Source organism: Salvelinus namaycush, chromosome 13 (genome assembly GCF_016432855.1).
Source record: "Salvelinus namaycush isolate Seneca chromosome 13, SaNama_1.0, whole genome shotgun sequence".
Classification (NCBI taxonomy): Eukaryota; Metazoa; Chordata; class Actinopteri; order Salmoniformes; family Salmonidae; genus Salvelinus; species Salvelinus namaycush.
The window spans coordinates 29597213-29611193 of record NC_052319.1 but is presented as its reverse complement, the minus strand read 5'-3'; the positions used below and the strand labels follow the sequence as shown (position 1 = coordinate 29611193).

General features: G+C 42.0%; 1 protein-coding gene across 1 annotated transcript in view; it reads right to left on the bottom strand.

The window, feature by feature from the left end:
* Window positions 1-214: 214 nt before the first annotated feature.
* LOC120058411 (zinc finger MYM-type protein 2-like) overlaps window positions 215-13981 on the bottom strand; it is a 35450-nt gene continuing 21683 nt past the window's right edge. The window contains exons 8-23 of the mRNA XM_039007053.1: window positions 13796-13921; window positions 13404-13554; window positions 10100-10272; window positions 9834-9999; window positions 9716-9750; window positions 9455-9587; window positions 9216-9337; window positions 8804-8951; window positions 8208-8345; window positions 6306-6406; window positions 5774-5936; window positions 5502-5656; window positions 4689-4803; window positions 4074-4319; window positions 3768-3906; window positions 215-1872 (exon numbers count right to left, since the gene is read on the bottom strand). Of these exons, the coding sequence (XP_038862981.1) occupies window positions 1665-1872; window positions 3768-3906; window positions 4074-4319; window positions 4689-4803; window positions 5502-5656; window positions 5774-5936; window positions 6306-6406; window positions 8208-8345; window positions 8804-8951; window positions 9216-9337; window positions 9455-9587; window positions 9716-9750; window positions 9834-9999; window positions 10100-10272; window positions 13404-13554; window positions 13796-13921 (2319 nt within the window). The 3' untranslated portion in view covers window positions 215-1664. The remainder of the gene's footprint in view (window positions 1873-3767; window positions 3907-4073; window positions 4320-4688; window positions 4804-5501; window positions 5657-5773; window positions 5937-6305; window positions 6407-8207; window positions 8346-8803; window positions 8952-9215; window positions 9338-9454; window positions 9588-9715; window positions 9751-9833; window positions 10000-10099; window positions 10273-13403; window positions 13555-13795; window positions 13922-13981) is intronic.

Here is a 13981-nt window from a genome sequence, read left to right as displayed (position 1 = left end):
CAAGAAGTTACACACACTTTCAGTACACACAGGCACATTCACATTAGGCTTTGGAGCCAGCCGGCTAGTCAGAGAACCAATTGTGACTCCTTTCCTTGATAGGCTCCATCCAGACATCCTCCAGCCTTGAAGCGTAGTCCACAGACAGTACATGGAAGGCAAGGTAGGTGCCATTCAAAGAAAATCCTATTCAGAAGTCAACGTAAAAACGAGGTATTTGCATGTCATTTATTGATAGAAAATAATACAAATAAAATTTAAAAGGGTAACAATAAAAAAAAAAACATAAATAAGTTCAGGAGATGCAGAGCTTTCTAGTGTAATTTGGATGCCTGGAGATGGAGTGAATTTGGAAAACGTCACCAGGCATGTTTATAATGTGCTAATCCTGAAAGAGATCTGTCCACCCTAGTTACAACACAAACAGTTTCAGTTGCCATGTTAACAGAATATAACTCATCAGCTGGGAGTAATACAACACCCATTATCAAGTGCTACGTTTACAACTAAATAATCAACATCAAATAGCTTCAATGAGACAAAACAAAATACACAGGGATTAAAACAGACAAAATATGTAGTCTTTAGGCAGTATACCATCTCCTTCATACTTGTACCGGCAACTTGGCCATGTAGATGGGATACAGCTTTTGTCAAATTTGCTAACCCTAACCATTTTCATAACCTTAACCTAATTCTCCTAACCTGCTACGAAAAGTCAATTTTGATAAAAGCTGTCTCCCCTCTAGACAAAACCCTGCAGGTCTTCTGAAGCACCAGACAATACCCCTGCAGACACCCCTACCTCCACCCTCAGAACAAAGAAACGGGAAAGACAGAGACACAGGAGAGCTCCAGGCTGCAGCAGGTTTAATTAATCAACTAATTAATGCTCTTAACGGAGGAGAGAAAAATGGCACACGCATCACAATGGAACACGCATCCCATCCCGGCGTACAAAGAACAAACATACAATAGAACCAAGACCAATCAATCAATCAACCGCAATAAATAAATGTCTTATCTTTAAAAGGCTTCTGGGGGTCAAAGCTGAGGAGGATTCAGTGGGATGGATTCTGGTGGATGTCTGTCTCTTCCCATCCCCTACTTAACTTTCAGAAATATTTACACAGCATAGCAGCCCAATCTGGGCTTAGTAAGTAATGCTACATCACGTGAACGGACTTCCCCTACGGAAGGAAGAGCAGCAGTTCATGGGGAATTTGCTTTTCACACAACACACTCCCAATATCACCCCTAGCTACTTGCAGACTGAGTCCCCTTCCTTGGCCGTTCAGGGAAATGCTTTCCTCCGATCAGCTCTGGGCATGTGCAGCATAGAAATAGAATGATTAGAACAGGCTTGGAACCTCTAACCCTAACAATTTGACTGGTAAACACCACCAGCTCACCCATTAAGCCATTATTGACTTAAATGGGTATGCCCGTTCTATACATTCTATTTCTACGATGTGTAGTTCCTTCTCACCTGACATCCACTGTACGCTCACAGCTGGCCTGAGATCGGTGAGTAATGGTGGAGTAATGGTGTAAAAGATAGAGAATGCAGCAACCCAGTTGTAATGTTGTTGAGGATGGGACTGGATGGAAGAAAAGAGGACCCTAATCCTCCTCTTCTCTGAGATGGAGAGGAAGAGTGGACTCTATTCCACACCTCCCTCCTCCTCCTCTTCTAGATGGCACTCTCTGTAGATGTCTTTGACCAGGAGGAGAGGGGTGAGGATGCTCTCCAGGACACTGCGGTCCAGAGGAGTAGAGGAGAACCACAGGGAGCTGTCACTGTCACTGCTGCAGCCCGATGCCTCTGGCTGCACATAGAACACATCCATACGCTGCCTCAACAACCCCGGGCTGCAGAGAGAGGAATGACCACATTAACCACAAATGAAATTATAGCTTCGGAGCTACATTTGGGCCAATACATTTGTTGCAGGTTGACGTTGATTGGGATGAATCTTGTCCTGGAGGCAGAACTGAGCGATTTCCGCTAGATGGGCCAGCTGCAAAGTCAAAATTCATATAAACAAAAATGTGCTTTTTGGTCTTAATTTAAATCTAAGTTAATTTAACTTCTTATGGCTGCAGGGGCAGTATTGAGTAGCTTGGATGAAAGGTGCACAGAGGTGCCCATAGTAAACTGCCTGCTCCTCAGTCCCAGTTGCTAATATATGCATATTATTATTCGTATTGGATAGAAAACACTCTGAAGTTTCTAAAACTGTTTGAATTATGTCTGTGAGTATAACAGAACTCATATGGCAGGCAAAAACCTGAGAAGTTCCACTTCCTGTTTGAATTTTTTCTGAGGTGGCAGATTTTCAACCAAGCTCTCAATGAAATTACAGCGAGATATGGATGAGTTTTCACTTCCTACGGTTTCCACTAGATGTCAACAGTCAATAGAACTTTGCCTGATGACTCTAATGTGAAGGGGAGCCGAAGGAGACAGGAATGAGTAATCACTGCCACGAGCTGAGCATGCTTTCACCATGCGCCTTCACATGAGGAGGACCTCCGTTCCACCGCTCTTCTGAAGTCAATCTAATTCTCCGGTTGGAACGTTATTCAAGATGTATGTTAACAACATTCTAAAGATTGATTCAGTACATCGTTTGACATGTTTCTACTGACTGTTACGGAACTTTTGGACATTTCGTCACGTTATAGTGGAGACGCTTTGTGACTTTGGAATTGTTTACCAAAAGCGCTAACCAAAGTAGCTAATTGGACATAAATAACGGACATTATCGAACAAATCAAGCATTTATTGTGGACCTGGGATTCCTAGGACTGCATTCTGATGAAGTTCATCAAAGGTAAGGAAACATTTATCATGTATTTTCTGGTTTCTGTTGACCCCAACATGGCGGCTAATTTGGCTATTGTTCTGAGCTCCGTCTCAGATTATTGCATGGTTTGCTTTTTCCATAAAGTGTTTTTGAAATCTGACACAGCGGTTGCATTAAGGAGAGGTATATCTATAATTCCATGTGTTTAACTTGTATTATCATCTACATTTATGATGAGTATTTCTGTTGAAACGATGTGGCTATGCAAAATTACTTGATGTTTTGGAACTAGTGAATGTAACGCGCCAATGTAAACTCCGATTTTTTGTTATAAATATGAACTTTATCAAACAAAACATGCATGTATTGTGTAACATGAAGTCCTATGAGTGTCATCTGATGAAGATAATCAAAGGTTAGTGATTCATTTTATCTCTATTTCTGCTTTTTCTGACTGCTATCTTTCGCTGGAAAAATGGCTGTGCTTATTGTGGTTTTGTGGTGACCTAACATAATCGTTTGTAGTGTTTTCGCTGAAAAGCCTATTTGAAATCGGACACTTTGGTGGGATTAACAACAAGATGACCTTTAAAATGATATAAAACACATGTATGTTTGAGGAATTTTAATTATGAGATTTCTGTTGTTTGAATTTGGCACGTTCACTGGCTGTTGTCATATCGATCCCGGTAGCGGGATGCAGCCATAATAAGTTAAGGTTAGGATTAGCAGTGTGGTTAAGGTTAGGTTTAAATTCAGATTTTATGACTTTGTGGCTGTACCAGTTAGTGACCACTCTGCAGACCTGCCTCCAGAACAAGATTCATGACGAAAAACACTAACCTGCATATTTGCTGTGCAGTGGTCCCTGACAATCAACACATAAATGACCACAATGTAGTAAGGTAAATTGACCACTTGAGAAAGTCGAGGTCATAGAAGAGAAAAGGGACACACCACTTGGAACGGTAGAGCTCGTAGAGTCTACCCTCGTGCTTCTTGACTGGACAGTGGCTGGAGCTTCCTGAGCCGTCATCTGGCTCGTAGGCCGGGTCACTGTCCTCTTTACGTTTCCTCTTCCTGGACCCTGTTTGTACTACTCACAGACACAAACAGACAGGGAGGATTAACAACATGACAGGAGCCCTGGCACAAAAATAGGCACATCTAAAGAAATACTGATAAAAAGATGCACTTGACCACAACAGTGTGTGTGTGTTTTGTGTGGTGTGTGTGTAAGTGTGTCTTAGTGGTCAGACTCACAGGGGTGGTCCTGTGAGGAGATGGAGGGGACTCGGATGCAGACAGTGGTTTCCTGTGTGGCTGGGTCTGTGTGGTCTGGCCCGTAGACGTTACTAAAGGAGAGGCACAGGTGCTGCTCCACGGTGCGCAGGCCAAAGTACTTGGTGTTGAGATAGACCAGGGAGCGCAGCAATGCCGCAGGACTCTGCTCCCCCAGCAGCTTACAGCTCCACAGGCACTGCTCCTCCACACAGCCCCACCGAGCACCTGGGGGCACAGACAGACAGATAGCTGTTAACAACACTGATCATAATACAGTCCCTCTGGACATAACATTAACACAAACACTGATCCACACAAAAGCTGTTACAAATTAATGTGGTTTTAGACTGATCATGTCTACAGTGTCCTCATATCATAAATATAGTGCAATCAATATTGTTTCAGAATGTGAACAGCAAAAATAGTTCTAATCATTGGACACTGCGGGTAGGTCTTCTACGGAGTTGCAGTTAAAAACAAACACTTCCAGGTCTAAAACCTTACCGTAAAGAGCATAGATGGAGTGTGTGCTGAAGATAATTCAGTTGATAGATGTGAATTGAGCAGTGATAAAGTGTAAGTGTATTTATTTACCATCTGGCATCACGCTGGGCTGCCAGTCTTTGAGGACCTTGTTGAGCTCCTCTCCAAACGGCTCGAAACACGGGTCACTGAACAGTTCATCTTTCCTGCCTTTGGCCTGCAGATGCTACAGACAAACAGAGAATAACTGGACTAGGGGAAAATCTTGTGGAAAGCCAAACTTAGACCTGGTTATGAGATTGTGAAGAATATAGATGTTGTCCTCATATTATAAATAGTCAACACCATGTTTCAGGATGTGAACAGCAAAAGTTCTAATCTTTGGACACGTCTTAAAAAATATGAAAGGAGAGTGGTGAGAAATAGAGGGGTCTCTTCCAAATAAAGCAACGCTTGTCTAATGAGAATGAGAACCCGCATGCCACATCGCCATGGTTACACTGTAAATGTATAATTCAGAATCAAGGCCTCTTCCATCAATCATAACTGCAGCCCTATGAAACTATGACATCCTCAGCCAGTCTGACTGACTCCCAGTCCCAACCCTGCATCTCGTTACAAACACCTAGCGCTGCCTGTGGCTATAACAGCCCTCTTCTTTCATGACTGCAGAGAGAGAGAGATATAGGGGGGCCTGGAGCCATTCTGATCCCTTGCAACTATTCAGTCAATGTTCATAGATTTGTATAATAGTATAGTAGCCTTACAACAGAAGCTCCATCACCATATTGCTTTCACCTATACAAGTCTTGTCAGATCTGTGAACACTGTCTGATGGGGGAGGAGCAAAGGGATGAAAACTGAAATGGAACCAGGCTACAGAAGGTGACAGAGGAGGGGAAACTAAACAGGGAGGTGACTGACCTGCTGGATTCCCAGGCAGAGGTAGAGGATGCTGTCGGGGGCGTAGCTCTCTCCGTTGGGCCGCCGAACCTCACGGACGAATCGGGACAGGGCCAGGCTGAGCTCTGACGCTTTCAGAGAGAGCAGGTTACTCTTCGACCGGGCCAGTGGAGATTCTGAGGACAAATAATTATAATCTCTTACCAATTTAATTATATAGCACCTTTCATACAGAATGTCCAGTGGTTCCAAGTGCTGTACGATAATAGTTTCTGTGGGCGGCGCTTACTCACCCTGCTTGAGGCGGTCTTTCCCTTTAGCGTCACCTGATTGGTCAGCCGAGGACAGCGCCCACCGTTTCCAGGCGTTGACCCCGTAGTGAGACCTCAGGGGTAGCGAGCGCCTCTCTGTCATAGGGGGAGAGGGGTCTCCCTCTACAGCTCGCCTCTTATGTCCCTGAAACAAACACACAGCCCTATGAATGAGACTTGTAATGTCTCGGTTGAAGCCTTTTGTGTGGGAGATCTTATCCACTCCACCATTTTATATGTTTATCTTCATAAGAACATCATTCATGGTTTATTATTCCATGTTCTCATACGAAAAATAACAATCACAGAGTTTATTTTTACAGGGACAGTGGACATGAATCAACATTTCAGTAAAAGTGCCGGTTTTAGCCAGCCGGCTCATTTCCAACTGCAGTCCCTGGGCAGGTTGTGAACAGCACTAGAGTTCTAATCGTTGGACACACTTCTGCTTCCAACTGGAGCTAAATGAAAGGTTAGGTAGATGAAAGGGGTCAGGGTGGGTAGAGTAGTGTACCTGTCTCCTGGCTCTGGGTACCTCCTCCTTCTCCTCAGCCAGGAGAGGGGGCAGGGTGAACCCCATATCCACGTCCAGGCTCTCGAGCGTAGGAAAAGGGTCTGGGGTTAAAACAGGACAGACAGACAGGACAAACGGACACAGGTAAGGGATGAGCCAATTCAAAGCCCACCAGACTGGAGTTCGACAGAGGTAGGCAGAGCTAAAGTGAGCCGGGCTGAGCTGAACCAATCTGGACCGAACTGTGCTGTGCCAAAGCAAGCCAGACAGATGGAGAGGGAGGTGAATGAGTGAATTAGCAACTGCCTTTACAAGTAGGGGTTGGGGTGAATTGAATCATCAAACAGCTGTTGTTACATAACTACCTTCTCTCTAATGAACACGTAGTCCAGAGCTGCTGGTCACGGGCTCAGTTAGCCAGGTTCTTAGTTGTATTATTATTGTATTCCTATATTACGTATGCTTTTTATTGTATTATTCCTGTATTAGCTAAGTTCTTTATTGTATTATTATTGTATTCCTGTATTAGCTAGGTCTTTTATTGTATTATTGTATTAGCTAGGTTCTCTATTGTATTCCTGTATTAGCTAGCTTCTCTATTGTATTATTATTGTATTCCTGTATTAGCTAGCTTCTCTATTGTATTATTATTGTATTCCTGTATTAGCTAGGTGCTCTATTGTATTCCTGTATCAGCTAGGTTCTTTATTGTATTCCTGTTGTATTCCTGTATTAGCTAGGTACTTTATTGTATTCCTGTATTAGCTAGGTTCGTTATTTTATTCCTGTATTAGCTAGGTTCTTTAATGTATTATTATTGTACTCCTGTATTAGCTAATTATTTATTGTATTATTATTATTGTATTCCTGTATTAGCTAGGTTCTTTATTGTATTATTATTGTATTTCTGTATTAGCTAGGTACTTTATTGTATTATTATTGTATTCCTGTACTAGCTAGGTTCTTTATTGTATCCCTGTATTAGCTAGGTTCTTTATTGTATTCCTGTATTAGCTAGGTTCGTAATTGTATTCCTGTATTAGCTAGGTTCTTTAATGTATTATTATTGTACTCCTGTACTAGCTAGATTATTTATTGTATTATTATTGTATTCCTGTATTAGCTAGGTTCTCTATTGTATTATAATTGTACTCCTGTACTAGCTAGATTATTTATTGTATTATTATTGTATTCCTGTATTAGCTAGGTTCTCTATTGTATTATAATTGTTTTCCTGTGTTAGCTAGGTTCTTTATTGTATTCCTGTATTAGCTAGGTTCTCTATTGTATTATAATTGTATTCCTGTATTAGCTAGGTTCTTTATTGTATTATTGTATTCCTGTATTAGCTAGGTTCTTTAATGTATTATTATTGTACTCCTGTATTAGCTAGATTATTTATTGTATTATTATTGTACTCCTGTATTAGCTAGATTATTTAATGTATTATTATTGTATTCCTGTATTAGCTAGGTTCTTTATTGTATTATTCATGTATTAGCAAGGTTCTTTATTGTATTATTATTGTATTAGCGAGGTTCTTTATTGTATTATTGTATTCCTGTATTAGCTAGGTTCTTTATTGTATTATTGTATTCCTGTCTTAGCTAGGTTCTTTATTGTATTATTATTGTATTCCTGTATTATCTAGGTATTTTAATGTAATTCTACACCTGGCCTTCTGAATACCCTTCTGATTATAAATACACCTAAATAAATCCCTTTGTCCGATATGCCATAATATAAAAAAACACACCCATGTCACCTGGTGATATTGTTTAGCACCTTTCCACTGTACTGAGAGACAGAGAGCAGTCAAATAATATCCTTTTCCACAATAGACGACAGGACTAGAAGTGTCTCACAGTGTCAGGGTGGTCAAATGTTGCTCAGTAGTCGTACCTTGAGGAAAGTCGTTCTCCAGGTCCAGATCTGGTTCATACTTCTCCTCCTCAGCCTCCGATTCAGAGCTGCTGTTACTGGAACTGCTGCTGCTGGACCTGCCCCCCCCCTCTCCTCGCTCCCTCTTCACCTTCACATCTGAAACAGTCACACAACACAACAATCAACATTTCATCTGTGGCTGCTTGCAGTGATGAGGCAGAGAGTTACATCCCATTCAGCTAGACAAAGATGCATACCGGTAGCCATGGATAAAGAAGCGCCATGGTTTGTTTCATGTCCTCATATAACAAAATACCAATCACAGAGTTTCAGGATGTGAACAGCAATAGAGTTCTAATCATTGGACACGCTTAAAAGTATTTGAGTCACGCTTGATTTAGTTTTGAGTTTGCACTTTTGGAACTGTAGATGTGAAGTCCTTTGTAGCTCAGTTGGTAGAGCATGGTGCTTGTAACGCCAGGGTAGTTGATTCGATTCCTGGGACCACCCATAAGCAAAATGTGGTCACGCATGATTCTAAGTCGCAGAGTTTGCTAAATGGAATATATTAAGTCGGTACCCGGCTTTCTTTCTTTCTGTGTGTGTGTGTGTACCTGGCTTCTGGTCCTCTGCAATCATCTCAGCCATGGAGAGGTCCGCCTCATGGGGGTCAGTGGGGACTTTGGCATTCAGCTTGTTGATGGTCTGGACAATCTGCTCTGTGCCCTGCAGTGTGGTGGGTAGGAACACTGGCACTGGAACCTGGGGTAGGAGGGAGAGACAGGGACCACTGGCTGGTTAGGGACTGTTTATGTGTTAAATACTTGAAAGACTCATTCGAGAGTAAATATCCACTCCACCTTATCCATGGTTGTCCTCATATTTACAAAATACACAATCACAGAGTTTCAAGATGTGAACAGCAATAGAGTTCTAATCATCGGACACACTTCTGCATAAAATTATTCCGGATTTGTACTTTTGGGACTATTCCATTGGTTCCATGGAGCCCAGGGTGTTTCTTACCGGGACGGGTAGTGTGATGGGAATGGGTGTGATCTGGGCGTAGAGGTTCATGGGGACTGGGATGAACACAGGTACAGGGATGGGCACGGGAATGTACTCCCTCTTCACCCAGTCATCCTCATCTGGAGACAGACACACAGATCAAAAGGTCAAACCAAGGACATACTATTTCGTGAGAGACATAATGTGTCGCACAGTTTGACCTTCAATTTCCCAAACAGTAATATTGAGGTGTCTACCTGTCTGTAGGAGCTTGCTCTGCATGTGTGGTTTGCAGTAGGTGGCCTTGGTCATAGTGAGAGGCTTGCAGAGTACAGCTTTATTCTTCACATCCTTTAGGATCCCTCCACCGGTGTACGGCTGACTCAACATCTAGTAGATAACAGATGATACAAGGATAACAGATGATACTTGTTAAAGAAGGAGAATAATATTCTTTACTTTACAGTCAGCTGTGCTGTAACGATTATAGGGTTGTAACATTAAGTACTTTTTCTCACCGCAATGTTGGTTGCCTCAGTTTGTATTCCAAATCCTGTCAATAGAAAACATGGTTCAGTAAGTCAACCGCACAGATGCACTTGTTTTTAAAAAGTCTAAATGCACACAAATTAGTACCAAGTCTGGTGTTCTCTGGGCCCTTCTGCGTTGCCAGGTTGGGTTCGTTCTGCTGGCAGTAAAAGCGGAGGAGACACTGCTGGTCACAGAAGTGCTTCATCTCTGCTCTCCACTGCACCGACTCAGTCAGGTTCCCTTGCACCTTACAGCAGTCACAGCGCGCCGCCTGGTGGACATAACAGGAAACACACAAATCCCCTCCTGGACGCACAATTTTGAGAAATATGATTTTTCATTGTGAGACTGATTTAGGTACGCGCTCTGACCTTGTAGTACCACTCGTGGAACTTCTTGGCGCAGGTTTCACTGCAGAAGTCCCTGGACACCCCAGCCAACTGCCTGGTCACTCCTCTCTTACACAGCTGAGTGCAGTAGTTACAGGTGACACACTTCAGACCCAGCCGCTTGGCAAAGTCCTGCTTGAACAGCAGCTTACAACCTGAGGGGAAATAGGGAAAACAACGTTTAGAGGTTATACAATGTCAATGCTCAAGTGATAAACATACTGTAGCTCAACTCATGTGTTGTCTGGGTAAAGTAGGGCTGGGCAATACGGCCTGAAAATATATTCCCCCACCCCCCCGAACTTCTGGGCAATTCACGATATTATATATGTATACACACACATTTTTTTTTTTTTTTAAATGCTCTAAATAAGCTTTGTTGTACAATTAAAGGTCAAATCCACTGCATTAAAAACAGTCAGCAATAATCTAATGAATTCAGGTCTTGTGAAGTTATATCTAGGCTGAATATAAGTCTTCCACAACCATAAGACCCACTCATTTTTTATTGAACCTTTATTTAACTAGGCAAGTCAGTTAAGAACAAATTCTTCTTTTCAATGACGGTCTAGGAACAGTGGGTTAACTGCCTTGTTCAGGGGCAGAACGACAGATTTTTACTAATAATGTAATTATTTTATCAAAATAGATCAACCTGCTTTTTTGCAATAATCACTGATTTGGCTTTCAAGTCTGTCCATTAAAATGCAATTTTTATTACAAATTTAACCAGAACCATGCATAATGCACATTCACTTCTGGCAGGCATTAAACTATAGAAAATGAACCCAGATCTCAAACAATCTCTCAAGCACAAGCCCGCATGCTAGTGAGTAGCCATCTAATCTTTATATTTCAAGTTTAGCCAACTTGGATCTATTTGCTAGCTAACAGGGTAGTACAGTTGAATGGTTATGAACACACCCTTCTGTTCATCTTCAACTGTAAGCATGTCCACTTTGTTCAGATGTTGAAATCTAGTGGCCTGCCTTATTTCTCAGAATGAGAATGAGTGACAATTCTTTATATGATTGTGTTTTATGCTTATTGCACATTTGTAAAACACAGACTAGACAGCTAGTATAACAGTCTTCGGCTAAAATGCTGCTAGCAGTACTTGGTACCACAATGCCACGCGCGACAACCTTAGCATTCCTTTTCCAGAGTCAATGTTCATTGATACTCTCGTTTTAGTAGTGTCTGCTCTGCGCTCAATCTGAATCAATGTTCATTGATACTCTCGTTTTAGTAGTGTCTGCTCTGCGCTCAATCTGAATCAATGTTCATTGATACTCTCGTTTTAGTAGTGTCTGCTCTGCGCTCAATCTGAATCAATGTTCATTGATACTCTCGTTTTAGTAGTGTCTGCTCTGCGCTCAATCTGAATCAATGTTCATTGATACTCTCGTTTTAGTAGTGTCTGCTCTGCGCTCAATCTGAATCAATGTTCATTGATACTCTCGTTTTAGTAGTGTCTGCTCTGCGCTCAATCTGAATCATTATTCATTGATACTCTCGTTTTAGTAGTGTCTGCTCTGCGCTCAATCTGAATCAATGTTCATTGATACTCTCGTTTTAGTAGTGTCTGCTCTGCGCTCAATCTGAATCAATGTTCATTGATACTCTCGTTTTAGTAGTGTCTGCTCTGCGCTCAATCTGAATCAATGTTCATTGATACTCTCGTTTTAGTAGTGTCTGCTCTGCGCTCAATCTGAATCATTGTTCATTGATACTCTCGTTTTAGTAGTGTCTGCTCTGCGCTCAATCTGAATCAATGTTCATTGATACTCTCGTTTTAGTAGTGTCTGCTCTGCGCTCAATCTGAATCAATGTTCATTGATACTCTCGTTTTAGTAGTGTCTGCTCTGCGCTCAATCTGAATCAATGTTCATTGATACTCTCGTTTTAGTAGTGTCTGCTCTGCGCTCAATCTGAATCAATGTTCATTGATACTCTCGTTTTAGTAGTGTCTGCTCTGCGCTCAATCTGAATCAATGTTCATTGATACTCTCGTTTTAGTAGTGTCTGCTCTGCGCTCAATCTGAACCAATGTTCATTGATACTCTCGTTTTAGTAGTGTCTGCTCTGCGCTCAATCTGAATCAATGTTCATTGATACTCTCGTTTTAGTAGTGTCTGCTCTGCGCTCAATCTGAATCAATGTTCATTGATACTCTCGTTTTAGTAGTGTCTGCTCTGCGCTCAATCTGAATCATTAGAAAGGTTAACTTCTCCTCTATTACAGTAAAATAATGTCTCAATGTGTTTCAGTCTCCATATGACCCATTCTGTTGGACCAAAACCTCAAATACAAATAGCGAGTTGAAACCACTTGCCAGAGAGGAAGAAGTGATCTCTCATCTTTGTTGTTGTGAGAAGCAGGGGGAGGGGCTTGGTGTGTTTGTGTAAACTAAAGGAAGAGGCAAAGCGAGATGTTTCACTCTCGCTAAAATCTTTCTAAAATAAGCCCAATGAGTTTCTATGGTCTTATTTTGGACCTAATCTTGTCGCTTGCCTTCCCGCCTTTGGGACAACGACTGCCATTGTTAGGACAGAAGCATGAGCATCTCATCATTATATACAGATCTCTGGTGTAAATGGGAAGGTGCGTGCAGCACAGAAGGAGAGAAGGAGACAAGACCAGAGACACAAAATGAGAACAAGCGGACATAAAACGAAAAATACAACAAAACTTGATTCTTGTGATATAGGCATTTGGAACATCACGCAAAAAAAACATAAATGAGAATGAATCGAATTCCTTCGATATATCGCCCAGCACTAGGCTAAAGTGCCCAGGCTAGTGGCAGAACATGTCAGGGACATGTAGAAATATGGGATGAGGACAAGTATTATTGTCACGCCCTGACCTTAGTTCCTTTGTTATGGCTCTATTTTTGGTTTGGTCAGGAAGTGAGTTGGGGTGGGCATTCTATGTTTTGTTCTATGTTTTATATTTCTATGTGTTTGGCCGAGTGTGGTTCTCAATCAGAGGCAGCTGTCTATCGTTGTCTCTGATTGAGAACCATACTTAGGTAGCCTCATCCCACCTGTGTTTTGTGGGTTGTTGTTTCCTGTTGTGTGTCTACACCAGCCAGAACTGTTTCGGTCGTTATTCTTTGTTATTTCAGTGTTCATTTACTAAATATGGACACGTACCAGCCTGCACCTTGGTCCTCTCCTTCCAACAGCCGTTACAATTATTCACTCTGGGTTCTCTCACTCTCCCAATCAAAACAGACTAGCTGACAAGGACACAGATTAGGGGAGTGAGGGCATTGTCAGACCTTCGCTGCAGAAGGGCCTCTTGACCCCAGAAAACTTGACCGTCTCGTGGAGCGTCTTCTCCTCCTGGCAGTACTCGCAGAAGGTGACGATGCAGTGCAGCTTCTTGTAGTCCTCACAACATATCTTACTGCAGAACTGGTACACTTTATCCTGGGGGGAAATACATACCCACACAATGTTGAATGCTCCTGCATATTTAATTGAGGCTTGACCACTTGATATATATCCTGGACACAGAGGGAGAGGTTGAGCATGTACACTCACAGACTTCGACAGAAAAGGTGTACAATTAACTTTAATGATCAATTTTCTGAAGAAAAAAAACCTCAAACTAAAACTATAATATAATTGTGTTATATAAACCAAGTTCATGACCACAAAGTGAATGTACCTCCCACTCCAGGGTTTCAGGCTTCAGGCTGAATGCTCCACGACAGTAATTACATTTGAGCTGGATGTTGTGGTTCGTTGTAGACAGGGGAGCCTGTCCATTGGTTACTGTTTGAATGTTTGCATTCTGAAGAGAGAGAAAGAAACATTTCCTTGAGCTGCAGGAAACTAGATAAGGTAACCAGAA